Raw genomic sequence first — 15,825 nt, 5'->3', positions numbered from 1 at the left:
AATGGCGTGAATCAGCGAACGTGCGTACACAATGGCGTGCGCATAACGTAACAGATGTGGCCACTTGCTGGCCTATATAAGACTGCTACTGATTCCACCAAATTGCTGGATTGTCATCAGCCTTCCTGTGTTTCTGAACCTCTGTGTACTTTCTTTGGATTTTCCTGTTGTGACCCGGCTTGTTCCTGACCTGTTTGATCTCTTCTCCTGGTGTTGACCCTCTGGCTTGCTCTACCAACCTTGCTCCTGTTTGATCACCTGTGTATGACCTCAGCTTGCTTTACAGACTTCACTATTACTTACCTGCTTGCCTTCCTGTGTATAACCCTGACTCACATTATGGACTTTGCTATTATTACCTGCCTGCTTTCCTGTTGTGACCTCGGTCAAGTTCCTGTTTCTGCTACCTGCCTTGTCTCCGGACTGATTACCCGTGTTTGATCCTCAGCCTGGTTTCTACTACTGATTCCTGTGTGCACAAGTTTGCCAAGTACATCTGGAGTTCCCAAGAGACATCTGTCTTGCTGTGTATCCTGTCATCTCCAGCATCCACCAGGTAATCACTGGGCAAGCTCTTGACGACCCTGTTGGGAACCTGTGCTTCTTTGGGCACTACATCTCCTGTACCACCCTTCCTGGGGTGTACTGTACTTAGCTGCAAGGGGAGCCCTCTCAGCACCTGGCCTTGGATCAGGTACGGTGATAGGGGAGCAACCTTTTGCCCTCTCTTGCCACCCTTTATTTGGGTTGGTGGGAATGGTCCTGCATTTATGGAGGTGAAAACCCCTTTAGACCACACTTCAAACTTTATTTGAGGTACATTCATGATCTCCTTCTGGTGGTTAACAACAGTACTAACCAGTTGAATTGCTTTTTAACTATCTAAATGACAACTAAAACCTGTTGTTTACGGGTACAGCTGCCAGCAGAGAGATCTGCTATCTGGATGTAGGCTGACGTCACCGCGCTGCCCTGAGGACCGGCTACATGAGAGCCGGCCGGCTTCCTTTGATTCTAGAGCGTTATTTATTCTTATACATGTGAGTGTTATTTTATTCTTTTAATAAATGGTTTGATGATATCACACTATCGAGCCCATCTTTTCCTTGTATGGTACCACCAGAGTTCCCACTTGTGAATAACATCAGGAACAGTTTCATCCTTCTCTGGCCATATTCATGGGGGCTCGCTGAAGTAAGGATTTCCCTATCTAGAGTGGCGCTGTAAGGAACAATATATACAGCCTGTTTTTATCGCCAGTATCTGGTAAGGAGACATGTATGTCACCTTTGTTGGAGCACTGGGGTGACAACAGATTTTGGCTTCATATCTTCATTCACTTCACTTACTTCCTTATTTTGGATTTTTCATCTTTGGAACTTTATTACATGTCATAATCACTTATGGACTATTTTTTATTCATTTATGTATATATATATTTAACTTTCTTTTGGGATTTCTAGTGGTCACAAGGAGTATCTATGTTATTCATCAAGCAGGCTTGGTGTTTTTCACTGATCATTTGATGCACTATTAGTATTTAGGTGTTTTTATGCAATTTTTTGTTATTTACAATAAGACTATTGAGATTAGCGTATTGCACAGTATCAATCATTGACAAATTGGTTCTTATTAGCGCAGCTTTTTTCTATCCTTATCTGGATGTCTGCCTCATGGGAGACAAGCCAGGTATCAGTACATCCTTGTATAGGAAACCTCTATCTGGAAATACACGACTTATTGCCCAATCTGTCCACCCAAAGCATACCATGACATCTAACAAAAACGCTTGTAATCTGCCAAAAAAGAAGCTCATGTACTTATTTGAGCTTCAGGCATTTTGCTTCAGGAGTCAAAACGCTCAGATGTGAACAGGGGCCACTGAAATGAAAGGGATTTTGCTTGTTGCCGTTTTGAGACTTCAGAGATGAGCGTTTTAGGAGCTGAAATACGCTCAGGTGTGAACAGGGCCTAAAGGTAATTTTAAATGTGGGACACCAGGATGAACCAGGTGAACAAATTGGTGCTGGAATGCCCCTGTGGGCTCCAGAATGTTGGCAGGACCACCAGAAAGCTTCTAATTAGAATCAATAAACATATTGAAAAAGAACTAAAACCATTTTTCATGGGACTTTAAATGAGGTACAACATTTGCATTAAAATATTTATTAAGCAACAGATGAAAATCTTATACATTAGTAAGAAAATGTTAAAACAGCAGGCTGATTTGTAAACACTACCGTGTATCGGCATAAAATCAATATGTGATCAATTAATTTAAAGTACCCGTTAAGATTATCATAAACCTAGTGTTTTAAACTTGTTTCATAATAAAGAATTTACCGTATTTATTCGAGTATAACGCGCACTCGTGTATAACGCGCACCCCTAATTTTCAATTAAAAATCGGTATAAAATTTTGTTTCACACCAAATCATTTATTGACAACGTAAACTGGTATAAACACAATACCGAAATAAAATTAACGATAACAATATTTATTTAAAATGCTTCAAAGTCAGATTCATCATCAGATACACCAAAGAGTTGTTCCCATTCTTCTCGAGTTAATTTTTCATCAGTGTCCCAGTTGGCAGGAACATCTGTTTCTCCAGTTTCTTCGCTTTCTTCTGAGTCTGAATTCCACAGCAGGTCGTCTTCTGTGCCATCCATTTTATTGCTGATGCCTGTCTTCAAAAAACACTTGATGATCATTTCTTTTGGTATGTCTTCCCATGATGTTTTAACCCAGGATGTCACGAGAGATAGGCCAGGTTTCTTGAGGTTTCCTTTTGCAGTCAATTCTTTGTCGTCGGATTTCATCCAGGTAATCCACTTTTCCCTGACTCTGTCTTTGAAGGGTTTGTTTAAAACGACATCTAGTGGCTGAAGAATAGAGGTTAGTCCACCAGGAATCACAGCTTGAAATGTTTTTAGACTTTTGAGTTTGTCCTTCACAGTGTCTGTCAGGTGTGAGCGGAACTGGTCCCATACAAGCATGGATTTCTTCAGTAGTGCGCCTGGTCTAGTATTCCAAACTTTATTTAACCATAAAATGATGCCCTTTTCATCCATCCATCCTTTAGGATGACAATGGATCACGACACCTGGTGGAAATTTAACTTCTTTTGGAATAGTCTTTCTTTTAAAAATCACCATTGGTTTAAGTTTAAAACCGTCTGCCATACAGGATAACACAACGGTAAAATGAGTTTTCTCATGGCCTGTGGTTCTAATCTGGACTGTGCTTCCCTTTGCTGTCAATTGTCCTGTTGCCTGGTAGGTCAAAACACATGGGGGTCTCATCCATATTGCCTATCTGTGAAAGTTCAAAATTAATCTGCTTGCGTTGGTTGATTATAAAGGTATGGAATGAAGCGATCTTCTCTTCTAAATCATTAGGCAGCTTCTGTGCTATCTTTGTTCTCTGGCGTATTGCAAGTCCATGCCTTTTCATAAACTTTTGTGTCCATCCATTAGAGGCTTTGAAGTTTGAATCTTTGCAAAACTTTTGGGCTTGAAGTCTAATGTGGAGTGATGTGACGATGTACCCACTACTTCTTTGGTCAATGATCCATTCATAAAGTTCCTTCTCCATGTCTGGGTACATGGCTTGTCTCCCTCGTTGTGCTTTTTTTGTTTTATTCATATCTTTCAGGACGACTTTCTGTTTTCTCCATTCTCTAACATTCGTCTCTGGTACAGTGAATTCTCTGCTAGCTGCTCGTGAATTTCAGCATGATCAACAACTTTGAGCTTGAATGAAGCGTCATATGCAGAACGTTTTCTCTTGATACCCTGAGTTGCCATCGGTTACGGTACGCAAAACACTGAATTGTACAGAAGCAATGCTTACCGTAACGTGTGGGCGAGGCGAGGAAATGAAGCGGCAACCATACAGTGGGCCGCCCACTGTACGCGGCGAGGGAACGTTTTTTCTCTTCGCCCTCGCGTACAGTGAGCGGCTGCAGCCCGGAAAAGGCGCAGTGCAAACTCACAATTCGCCTGCGCCCTCAATGGATCGGCCGCCACTGCCACCCCACCCCAGCCCTCGTTTATAACGTGCACCCTAACTTTGATTTATTTTTTTGGTAGAAAATTTTGCGCGTTATACTCGAATAAATACGGTAGGTTACTTACCTTTTATTGTATTGATAAAGTTGTTAGACATTGGAGAGGCTCAGACCTTAAAAAAATACATTTCAAAAAATGAAACATTATGGATTTAAATTGCTTTATTACAGATTTCTAAAATAGAAAGGTAATGCTAGGTAATCCTGTTAAATTTTAGGTATTTTTTATTTAATTTGAATAGCATTTTATTTAAATTTTTTTCATTTTATTTTTATTTTTTATTCAATTATCCTAAACCAAACATGAGATACAACATATTATTAAATTTGTCAAGAAGATGGTACTAAGTAGGAGTTTTTAAAGTTTTTTTGGATGTAATAAAGTTGTATGAAATGCCATACTACACACGCATCATATGCTGATACCCAATATATATATATATTTGAGTTAATACTCATTTGTCGCCAAGAATTCAGGCTTCTTTACAATATTTGTCATTAAGTTTGTATTGTCCAATCGCAGCTTGGTCTGTAGTATATAATGTGTGGAAGACATGGTGGTAGCCAGGCCTCCTGATGATGTCCTGGAAGTGGCAAAACTTGTAAGGGCAAGCACTTCTGCTATTTGGAGCGTACGCTGTCTCCCTGACAGTTTGGAGCAGCAGCGTTTCCTCAACAGTTAACAGTGAATTATCCAGGTGCCAGAAGGGCACCAACAAATATACTTTGGAGTGGTTTTAAATAAAATAACTATTCTATGATGGATATGGAGCATATTGGATACTGTTGATTGGCCATTGATCTGGAGACTGGCAAACAAAGCTCAGAGAGACCTTCCTTTGTAAAAGTTTAGGTGGCCAACAGCATTCGGTGAGTGTAAGCCCAGAAAGGGGTGTGATGAATGCGAGTCAGACCCTTGCCCTTCTCACCAACTCATGACAAAGGACTGGTTGACCTCATACTGCGCTGTCACTGAGTATGCAATAGTGACACTCTTAGCCTCACCTTGCACAAAGATTTTCCAGCTTGCAGGACCAATCTAAGTGACAATCAGACTGAGAGTGATTGTCATTGGGTGTAGTTAACTAAGCAATTAACCCTTTACACCCCAAACTGCCACTAGATAGCTTTTGGGCCTATCAACCCTTCACAGTATCAGCAATGACAATTATGATTTTAAATTAAACATCTGTACACACTGTCTATCACCACAGACAGGTATAGTCAGAGATTTATCATGTAGTAGCGGTCTTCCAGAGACAGGGATTCTTTAAGTTTGCGTTAGGGCAATAGAGACTGTTTTAACACTTAAAATATGGTTTAATAATGAAAAGGTAAAAATGGTACAAAATAAAATATTTACAGAAAAAATGTATTACAGAGAAACAAAGAGACAATATTGCAACAGAGAAATAAAAAGTTGAACATGAAAAATACATGAAGTCCTGGTTTCAGTAGACTTCAGTCAATAGGCAAGGTGATATATTGGCTCCCATAACTTGACAGATCGTCCTTGGTTTGATGGTACACGAGAGCTGAACAATGTGGTTGCAGTCAACAGGGCATAAACAGAGACCACCTGAGCAATTAAGTATCTGAGGCATGACCCTGGGATATCATTGTGTTTATGACTGTATGACATTATTAACAGCCGAGAGGCACTGACGGGCTGTACGTCTGAAGTTGAAATAACCTTGTACATGGGGTGTTCCATTAGCTCCAACTTTACCAATAATGGCGTAGCTGCAGCATTAGGCTGCACTAGATAAGTTCTTTATGTCTTCATCAGTATAGTTATTTAATGTCATAAACCACTTCTGCTTTAGCGGTCCTTTCATAGTAGCAGTGCCTGACTTCCGTGACTTCTTAATAGGACCAGTCACTGTCCCCTCGTCAGCTTGCTGGGCTTCGGGCTCGGCCAGCTTGCCTACCTCTCGCTTCGCTCGAGGACCGCCCATCTATGCCACATCTATGTGGCATAGATGGATGTCTAGCCCTCTTACTCTGGCATGATTGGACTCTGGCACTTAGTACGAGCCCCTATGTGAAATTTTTTATTATTTTTTGGAGATATAGCGCTATTCTGATACGTTGTAACCCATCCCACCTACATATCGTGTATCTTGATATCTACCACCACTCTTTGTACTGTTATCACTTTTTTGCGGCAAGGGAGGCATAGAGGGGTTGTGTTGTACTTCGTTTTTTGCTTTATTGTTTTTCTTTGTATAACATTAAAAATTTAAATAAATATATCTTTAAAAGATTCTGATAAACCTTGGCTTTGAATAAAGGATACTATCATTTTTAAAATCTCAAAGTATAGTAAGAACTATATTTTACTTATCAGAAAAGTACCTGATTGTATAAATATAATCTTTTACTTTGTTTTCATAGGTCCGCCATAGTGACCCTTCTAACTTAGTTTACATTGACAATGCTGGGAGACCAAACCACCCTGAGGACAATCTTAATTTTAGACTCTTACAAGGGATTGATAGGTAAGAAAAAGTACTAGCAGATAATAATCTGTAATTTTAGGCAACAGACTTGTCCTGATTGAGGATAAGCAGACTGATTTTGGTGAAAACGAGTTCCCCGCAAAACTACTCTTATCTATGGGAAAATTTGCCTGTTAGTGAATTCAATAACTTTCATTGAGATGTCAACAAAAATAACATTTTGGCAAAATGCGTTGGGTCATTTGGAGGTGAATGTCACTGAAATGTTCCTAAGGAGAAAGCAGTAATTTTGCAGCAAAGTAAATTCTCCCCAAATCACTCTGTGCATCCCTAGTTCAAAAGATATAGCTCCTAGTTGGTTTGCAGTACCAGAGTTGGTAATGTGCACAATAAATAAGCTTTTCAAACTGGTTAACCTCCTGTCTACAGCAATTCCAGGGTATACATTTGTCCCAGATGAGCATTAGTATAGGTTTGGCAGCCACAGTGATACCATCTTGTATCTTCTGCAAACTTTGGTAAAGAGGGTGTGGCTTCACAGCAGAGGGTGGAGTTTTGCTGTGTGTCATTCTTGTTACAATTATAAAATGATCACTGCCTGGCCTGTCCTGGTTTCAGGCAGGGCAAGCAGTGGAAGTTAACATTTCGCTATACTGAACTAGACAGACTGGGTTGTAACTCTCAAAATTGCTAGGGGGATGACAGCTGGAAATTTAGACAGGAGCAGAACAAAGCATCAAGTCTTAAAGTATAGAAAAGGTCAGCACAGGAAGCAGACAAAACCTTTGGAAGGGCAAATTGAAGGTTATGCTGCCAGCAGAAAGGGGGACTAGCAGGTCAGAATGGAAACAACATTGATCAGGTACTCTGGAAAAGCACTGATCGAGGTTACCTGTACAGATTAAATCCAGGTGTGCAGCTGTATTGTGATCCAGATTTAACTAGTGCTGGACTGCTGGTTGAAGCCAGGTGTTCAGCTTTAATATGACCACCCTGCCATGCTGAATATTTTCCAGCGAATTGCATGATTGCACATCTGGTGGAATAAACCATACTGAAGGAGGTACACAGCTGTCAGCTAATTACTCTGCATTGGAGAAGTCATCTGGTCTAGGTAACCACCAGGGCATTTCTGTGAGCTAAACTCCATAGTACCATTGCCGGACGTACATTTTCTGTACATTCCTCTGGTAGAATTCACATCACCAGCTCCTTACTGAATTTTTCACAGATAGAGAGAATACACGCCAGATGGGGGAAACAGAAAGTGCAGCTCTCTAGGAGCTCCTAGTGGTCATATGGACAAGGATGTAAGGTTAAATCTAGATAAAGTGGACAGAAAGATGAAAAAAAAACTCAACAAAAGATCTACCCTTTTTGTACTCAGTGCTAAATTAAAAGTAATTTTGGATGTATATCTTAATAAATCAAACAAATTATTACTATAATTTCAGTTGATCATTTGATAAAATATATTGAGAATGAATTTATTCTGCACAGGGGCAGACTGGCAACTTTCGGCCCAGGGGGCTAGTACAAACCAGAGGCCCATGGTGCACCCCCTCCCACTCTTCAAATCCTCCTCCTGACCCCCATTCCAAGCTGATGCCCTGCTCCAGATACTCTCTATTTACCGGGTGAATCCAGGTTCCTGACCTGGCCAGCAGGGGGGAGGTTGGGGGGAGCTGGGACAGCCCGTTTGGGTTAGGCCAGGGCAGAAAAGTCTCCAGTGGGGCATGGAACCGGCCTCTGTTCAGACACAGTTTACACCATCCAAGCCAGGGGTGGGGGAGGCCTGCTCCTTGTCCTTGTCCTCAACTCGCACTCAGTAGGTCAGTGAGAGGGACTTTTTACTTCTCTTCACCAGGAATCCTTTAGGCATGTCTGTGGCAGAAGCAGTGCAGCCTTTTTAATGGGGCATCAGGGCGGCCCAGGGGGCAATTGCCCCCCTTCCCCCTGGACCAGTCCTCCCCTGATCCTGCAATTCCTCAGAAGTCTCCCTCTGCCCAGAAAAAAAAAATTATGTTGGGCAAAAATGTGTATGATATCTACACTTGCCTGGTAAAGTAGTAATGTTACCACCTAAAATCAAAAAAGTTTAATTTAATCTCTTTAATTATAAAAGATAACAGTACTTTAACCACTTTACCACTGGAGGATTTTGCTGTCTCACGTCTGGGCCACTTTTTGCGATTCGGCACTGTGTGACTTTAACTGACAATTGCGCGGTCATGCAACGCCGCACCCAAACAAAATGTACGTCCTTTTTTTCCCCACAAATAGAGCTTTCTTTTGGTGCGATTTTTACTTTTTGCGCTATAAACAAAAAAAGAGCGACAATTTTGAAAAAATAGCAATATTTTTCACATTTTTTTTATATGAAATTCCCCCCCCCCCCCCCCAAAAAAAATGTAAAAATCTAAATTTTTTTATCATTTTAGGCCAATTTGTTTTCTGCTACATATTTTTGGTAAAAAAAAAAAAATCGCAATAAACATATATTGATTGGTTTGCGCAAAAGGTATTGCGTTTACTAACTAAGGGAAAGATTTCTGTAGTTTTTGGTGTTTTTTTTTTTTTAACGAGTAATGGCGGCGATCTGCGATTTTTTTTGCGGGACTGCGACATTGCGGCGGACAGATCGGACCCTTGACTGAAATTTTTGACACTTTTGGGGGTACCAGTGACATTACTACAGTAATCAGTGCTATAAATATGCACTGTTACTGTAAAAATTACACTGGCAGGGAAGAGGTTAATTTTATTGGAGAGGGAGGGGTTAATGTATGCCTGGTGCTTACTGACATGTGTGGGGGGAGGTGACTGAGTGACACAGGGACAGATTGCAGGTTCAGCTATGCTGAACCCTGCAATCTGACCCTGCCTGTCACTTAGGAGATCTGCCCGCTTTGTTTACACAAGCTTGCGGATCTCCAGACTCGATTCCCCGACGATCGGGGAAGAGCAGCGGCGATCGCCACCGCTCCTCCCCTGGCCCGACTCCCGCTGTGACTGAACACAGCGGTCTACGTCGCCAGACGTTATCGAGCCATTTTGCCGCAGTAGAGCTCTAGTGAGCAGCGGTAAAGTGGTTAACAGTATATTGATCATGTCTTAGAATATACAGCAGTTCTGTAGAAATGGACAGTGTTAATAAAATTGTTTATTTCCTCCACCCCACTATGACTAATGCTCTTTTTTGCTTTCCATTAGGTATCCTAAATCAGCAGTGCAACTGCTAAAATCGGGATGTTTACACAACATGCTATTAACATCATTGCAGATGGATCACGAATTCTGGGAAAGCCAAGGAGGCTTCCAGGGTGTGAAAGCATTGGTGGAAACCATAGTCAAAAGAGGACAGATTCTAGTGGAATACATAGAAAAGCACAATTTCTTCCTTACTTCCCAATAATATACCCTCAACCATAAGTTCATTTTCTGTAAATACTGTAAAAATTTTTTGGATTTTCGCCTCATCCGGCTTTTGGCCCCTAGAAACATATTTACAATGTAGATTGTTCAGAATGGAAGGATTACTGATTGGTTTACCTAGTTGTTATATATTTTTTTATGGCTAATAAAAGGACATGTTAAGTATCTTCTAAGCAGGCTATCTCATCTGGACGTTGGCCCCTAGCGACATTTTCACAATGGGCAGTGTTCAGATTGGTAGAACTATTGACTGGTTTACACAGCTATATTTTTTGTGGTTTCTGAAGATATCTGTGAAGTGTCTTCCAACCAGGCTATCTATTTTCATGGTAAGGACACTATGTTCACGTATTTGTCTCGGGGCTGCACTAAAAAGTTTAAGAAGGTCTGGCACTTGTGGACAGACTCAGAATACACAGCTGACAATCAGGAGTCCATAGACTTAATCCATTCGCTACTGATAAGGTTTAGCCTAAGATATGCAGTATCTCACAAAAGTGAGTACACCCCTCACATTTTTGTAAATATTTTATATCTTTTCATGTAACAACAGAAGAAATGACACTTTGCTAAATTTAATGCTCTGCTTCAATATGTCACAGTACATGCTGGTATTCATGGTTCCCTCAATGAACTGTAGCTCCCCAGTGCCGGAAGCACTCATGCAGCCCCAGACCATGACACTCCCACCACTATGCTTGACTGTAGGTAAAACACACTTCTCTTTGTACTCCTCACCTTGTTCCTGCCACAAAGGCTTGACACCATCTGAACCAAATAAGTTTATCTTGGTCTCATCAGACCACAGGACATGGTTCCAGTAATCCATGTCCTTAGTCTGCTTGTCTTCAGCAAACTGTTTGCGGACTTTCTTGTGCATCATCTTTAGAAGAGGCTTCCTTCTGGGAAGACAGCCATACAGATCAATTTTATGCAGTGTGCAGCATATGGCCTGAGCACTGACAGGCTGACCCCCCACCCCTTCAACCTCTGCAGCAATGCTGGCAGCACTCATACATCTATTTCCCAAAGACAACCTCTGGATACGACGCTGAGCACGTGCACTCAACTTCTTTGGTCGACCATGGCAAGGCCTGTTCAAAGTGGAACCTGTCCTGTTAAACCACTGTATGGTCTTGGCCACTGTGCTGCAGCTCAGTTTCAGGGTCTTGGCAATCTTCTTATAGCCTAGGCCATCTTTATGTAGAGCAACAATTCTTTCTTTCAGATCCTTCAGAATTATTTTCCAGGTGCCATGTTGAACTTCCAGTGACCAGTATGAGAGCGATAACACCAAATTTAACTCCCTGCTCCCCATTCACACCTAAGACCTTGTAACACAAACGAGTCACATGACACCAGGGAGGAAAAAATGGCTAATTGGGCCCAATTTGGACATTTTTCCTTAGGGGTGTACTCACTTTTGTTGCCAGCGGTTTAGACATTAATGGCTGTGTGTTGAGTTATTTTGAGGGGACAGAAAATTTACACTGTTATACAATCTGTACACTTACTACTTTACATCGTGGCAAAGTGTCATTTCTCAGTGTTGTCACATGAAAAGATATAATAAAATTTTTACAAAAAAATTGAGGGGGTGTACTCACTTTTGTGAGATACTGTATATGGATTTATTCATTTGCAGTGACTCATGTTACATTTGTTCAGGTTTGAATACAAATATGAGTTCATGTTCTTCTGACATATCATCCTGATAGTTAGGAGGGAACAGGAACCTCCTTATAACCCATTAATTCTTGCATTGAATCTATTGAAGATCATCTGAACGAAGTGTATGGAATGTGTGGTTATTTCTAGAAAGAATATGACAGATAGTAATGTTATCTTTTATGTAATTGTTAGCCGGGGAATGCCCAAAGGCTATGTTTTGTACCTATACATCTTAATTCTTTAATAAAAAGAAATTTCTCTTTCCTTCATTGACGGACACAGCTCTTCTTGACCATTGGGTTATACTGCCCCCTACAGGAGTAGGACACTAGGCAGAAAAAGAACTTGACTTTGCCTATGGGCAGTACCAGGAGGTATATTCCCCCTCCCTGAATAGGTACTCAGTTTTTTTCCTAGTCAGGAGTAAGGACGTAGTTCCTTGCTGGGATCTCTGGTCCTGGTAATTTTTTCTTTTTAGATAGATTTTTTTCTCTTTTTTTCCCTGTGAGATCTACATCAACTGCTGGACTCGGCGACAGGCTGGATAATATAGATCCAATGGTCATCCCAGTCTGGCCAGCGAGCACGGGCAGACCTCAGCTCTGTGCTAGGTCCGCCGCGACATAACCCCACTGGACGGAGGCTGGCCTGAGAGTTAAACGCCATGCAAGGTTGACTGGCCCTTGGTATGGTGAGTAGCTATCCCCCTCTCCCCCTGGAGGGTTTTGGGGTGGACGAGGGTCCCTCTCTGGGATGGTCGGACCCCCGGGTTCCCCTCCTTCCCGTTAGGCCCCCCCTTGAGTCTGATGGTCCTGTGGGTCATCTACCACCCCCCTCCCCCTATACAGGGGTTGAATGGTGGTCTGGCTACCTCCTGGGGGTGGGGCAGGGTGCTCTCCTTGCGATGGGGGCAGAGGCATACACCGCCAGCCACCGGACGATCGGCTTTGGGGGAGCTGTACCTGGTGGGGGGCTCCTGCCACGCCCCCCCTTTTTGCTCTGTGTCTAGGGATCCCTTCTGGGTCCCTGGGAGCCTCATGGAGCTGCCATTTTGTTGTAGCCTGTTTTATGTGTAGGCTGGTGGCCATGTTTATGTAGGCCGTGGTGGCCAATTTGCGTTAGTCCGGCATTTCATTGAATGCCTGCTATTAATGTGGAGCCTTCTGGGCATCCATTTTAGCTGTGGAAGCCCCTCCTTATATCCCCTGGCGCTGACTCCTGGGCATCTTTCCTTCCTGGACACCGCACGTGGAGTTCTTTGATCCTGGTCCTGCCGGTGACTGTCTGGTGAGGTGGTGAGTCTGGTGGGGTCCTCTCCCTCTCTCTGTTGCAGGATAGGGGGGTGCTCTGTATCTGGTGACCGGGTGATGTTACCGGCATGGTGGGGGTGTCCCTTAGCAGTGTTTTTTTGCACTTTTGTGGGGTACCCTTTTTCCTCATAGAGTCCTTGGAGCACATTTCCCCACCTGACCCCCTCTCAGAGCCTGCGGAGCCCTCTGGGTCCCAACCATCCATTGATGCACTGACAACGGTCCTGGAATCCTTTGTGTCCCAGCTGGAGGTGGCTTTTGGCAGCGGGTTGTAAAAGGCCCCCCCCCCCGACTTCTTCTGCTCCATTTGTCCCCTCAGAGTCTGAATCTGATCTGGCCACCATGGATGGGGCCTACCCTGAGTAGTCTGCAGCCTCGCTCCCTGAGTTTTTAGATGGTGAGAATGATTCCTCCACTCCTGGCGCAGGTGGACGCACTGATTGTGTCTGTGTGTGAGACTTTAGAGTGTCTAGAGCGGCAAAGGTGTTTCCTTCCTATTTTGACAGATTTGTCGCAAAAGAGTGGGAATGCTAAAAACGTTCCTTTGTGGTCCCTAAGCGATTCGCAATGAGGTACCCATTTGAAGAGTCCCTCTTTAAGAAGTAGACTGTTCCACCAGTGGTGGATCCCCCAGGTTCCAGGTTGATTAAGGCAACCATGATTTTGGTAGAAGAATCGCCGGCTTTTAAGGATCTGGCTGACGAAAAAGGCAGAGGCTGTGACACGCAGTATGTTCACTGTGGCTGGCCTTCACCGTTGCCCTGGTGTCACAAACTCTGACCGACTGGGCTAAGCTTTTAATGCTGTGACCAGGAGGGTGAGCAGCTCCTCCCTGCCTTTGTGGAGCTGGCGGACCAGTTGGCCTAGGGGCTGCAGTGTATCTGCATGCTGATTGGATGCTGCTCCCCTGATTTCTAGACTGTCTGTTTCGACAGTGGTCCTTAGGCGTGTTTTGTGGCTTAAATGTTGGTCTGCTGAAGAGACCTCTAAAAAAGCCTTAACTGATTTTCCTCTTCAAGGAGATCACCTATTTTGAGCTACCCTGTTTGACATAATTAAGAATCCCACAGGAGGGAAGAGCACCTTTCTTCCGCAGGCTAGTAAGGTAAGGAACCTTGTCATAGACGTGGCCATCCTTCTTGGCTCACAGGAAGTTTTCTCGTCCCTTAGGGTCAGCTGACAAGGGTTCAAAGCCTTTGAAGGCCTCTTCAGGACTATCCAAGCGAACTTGGTCTGGCATGTCCAAAGCGGGGGTTCTCCAGACCCGCAGACAAGGCTCATTCTGCATGAAGGTCCGCCCTCACCCGTGCCTGGAGTGGGGGGGGCGTCTTCACTGGTTTCTAGATACGTGGACCTCTATGGTGCAAGACAAGCGGGTCTACAAAGTGATACGGTCCGGTCACAACATCGAGTTTTGTTCTTACCCTCCAGAGAGGTTCTTTCCTTCCAATGTGTGTCTGTCCCTGGACCAATTGACAGCCCTCTTTGGGGTGGTGCAAGACCTGTTACTTCAAGGGGTAATTGTTCTGGTTCCAACTCTGGAATGTTTTCAGGGGTTTTATTCAAACCTGTTCACAGTTCCAAAGAATGAAGGCAAGGTGCGTCTAATTCTGGATCTCAAGGCCCTGAACTGCTTTGTGTGGGTACAGAAGTTCATAATGGGGTCTGTTCACACGGTGGTGGCATCCTTATATCAGAAGGATTTCCTTGCCTCTATTAACATCAAGGACGCTTACTTACATATCCTAATATGTGTCTGTCACCAACGCTTCCTCCGCTTTGCCGTGGGAGAGGAGCATTATCATTTTGTGGCTTTACCCTTTGGTCTCGTCTCTGCTCCTCGGGTCTTCACGTCAGCGAGGAATTGCAGTGCTGGGTTACCTGGACAACCTTCACTTGCGAGCAGTCTCCTACTGCTCTGATGGACAATGTGGACATCACTACACGGACTCTGAGGGAGGTCAGCTGGCTTCTGAATTTTCAGAAGTCTGCTCTGGTTCCTTCCACAAAACTGGACTATCTGGGTCTGACACTGAACCCGGCCCTAGCCAGAGTGTTCCTTCCTCTGGACAAACTCCAGAAGTTGCACGCTGCAATTCATCTCTTGCTGTCCAGAAGGTGGTTGTCCCTCTGGCCTTGCATGAGGGTGCTGGGACTGATGGTTTCTACCTTTGGGGTGGTCCCGTTTGCACAGTTCCATATGAGGTCCCTGCAGAGGGAGATCTTAGCCGAATGGGACAAGTGTCCAAAGTCTCTGTACAATCAGATCTGGCTGAGCCGGAAAAGAAAAAGATCTCTGATCTGGTGGCTTTGCTCTCCAGCTCTTTGCCAGGGCAAATCCCCCCCCCCCCTGTATTAGATAGTGGTCACCATGGATGCCAGTCTGTCCAGGTGGGGAGGTGTCCTTGATCGGCACTTCCGCTCAGGGAGTTTGGACACTGGAAGAGTTCAGACTCCCGATCAATGTCCTGGAACTCCAATCGATCAGGCTGTGCCTAAATAACTAGACGGATCACCTTCAGGGGTTTCCGGAGTGAATCCAGTCAGACAATGCTACAGCCATGGCTTATGTTAATCACCAGGGTGGAACAAGGAGTGTATTGGCAGCTCTAGAGGTATCGGGCATTCTTCGGTGGGCAGAACATTTTGTTCTGGCTCTCTCCATCGTTCACATTCCAGGGGTGGAAAATTGGCAGGTGGATTATCTCAGTAGGCAGGTATTGGACCAAGAGGAGTGGTCCCTTCATCCAGAGATGTTTCACCATCTGTGTCTCTGCTGGGCAGCCCCCCAGGTGGATCTGTTGGCATCTTGGCTTAACAGGAAGGTGCACACGGTCATGGGATCCGCTGGCAGATGCCACCGATGCTGTGGTG

General features: G+C 43.9%; 1 protein-coding gene across 1 annotated transcript in view; it reads left to right on the top strand.

Moving 5' to 3' along the window:
* The window catches only part of GASK1A (golgi associated kinase 1A), a 67,394-nt gene extending 57,082 nt beyond the window's left edge, over window positions 1-10,312 (top strand). Inside the window, exons 4-5 of the mRNA XM_082258638.1 lie at window positions 6,471-6,574; window positions 9,749-10,312. Coding sequence (XP_082114764.1) covers window positions 6,471-6,574; window positions 9,749-9,950 — 306 coding nt within the window. The 3' untranslated portion in view covers window positions 9,951-10,312. The remainder of the gene's footprint in view (window positions 1-6,470; window positions 6,575-9,748) is intronic.
* Window positions 10,313-15,825: the final 5,513 nt, after the last annotated feature.

The sequence above is a fragment of the Pelophylax lessonae genome (assembly GCF_965119305.1).
Source record: "Pelophylax lessonae genome assembly, chromosome: 5".
NCBI classification, from domain to species: Eukaryota; Metazoa; Chordata; class Amphibia; order Anura; family Ranidae; genus Pelophylax; species Pelophylax lessonae.
The sequence above is the reverse complement of the archived record's forward strand: the minus strand, read 5'-3'. Positions and strand labels throughout refer to the sequence as shown.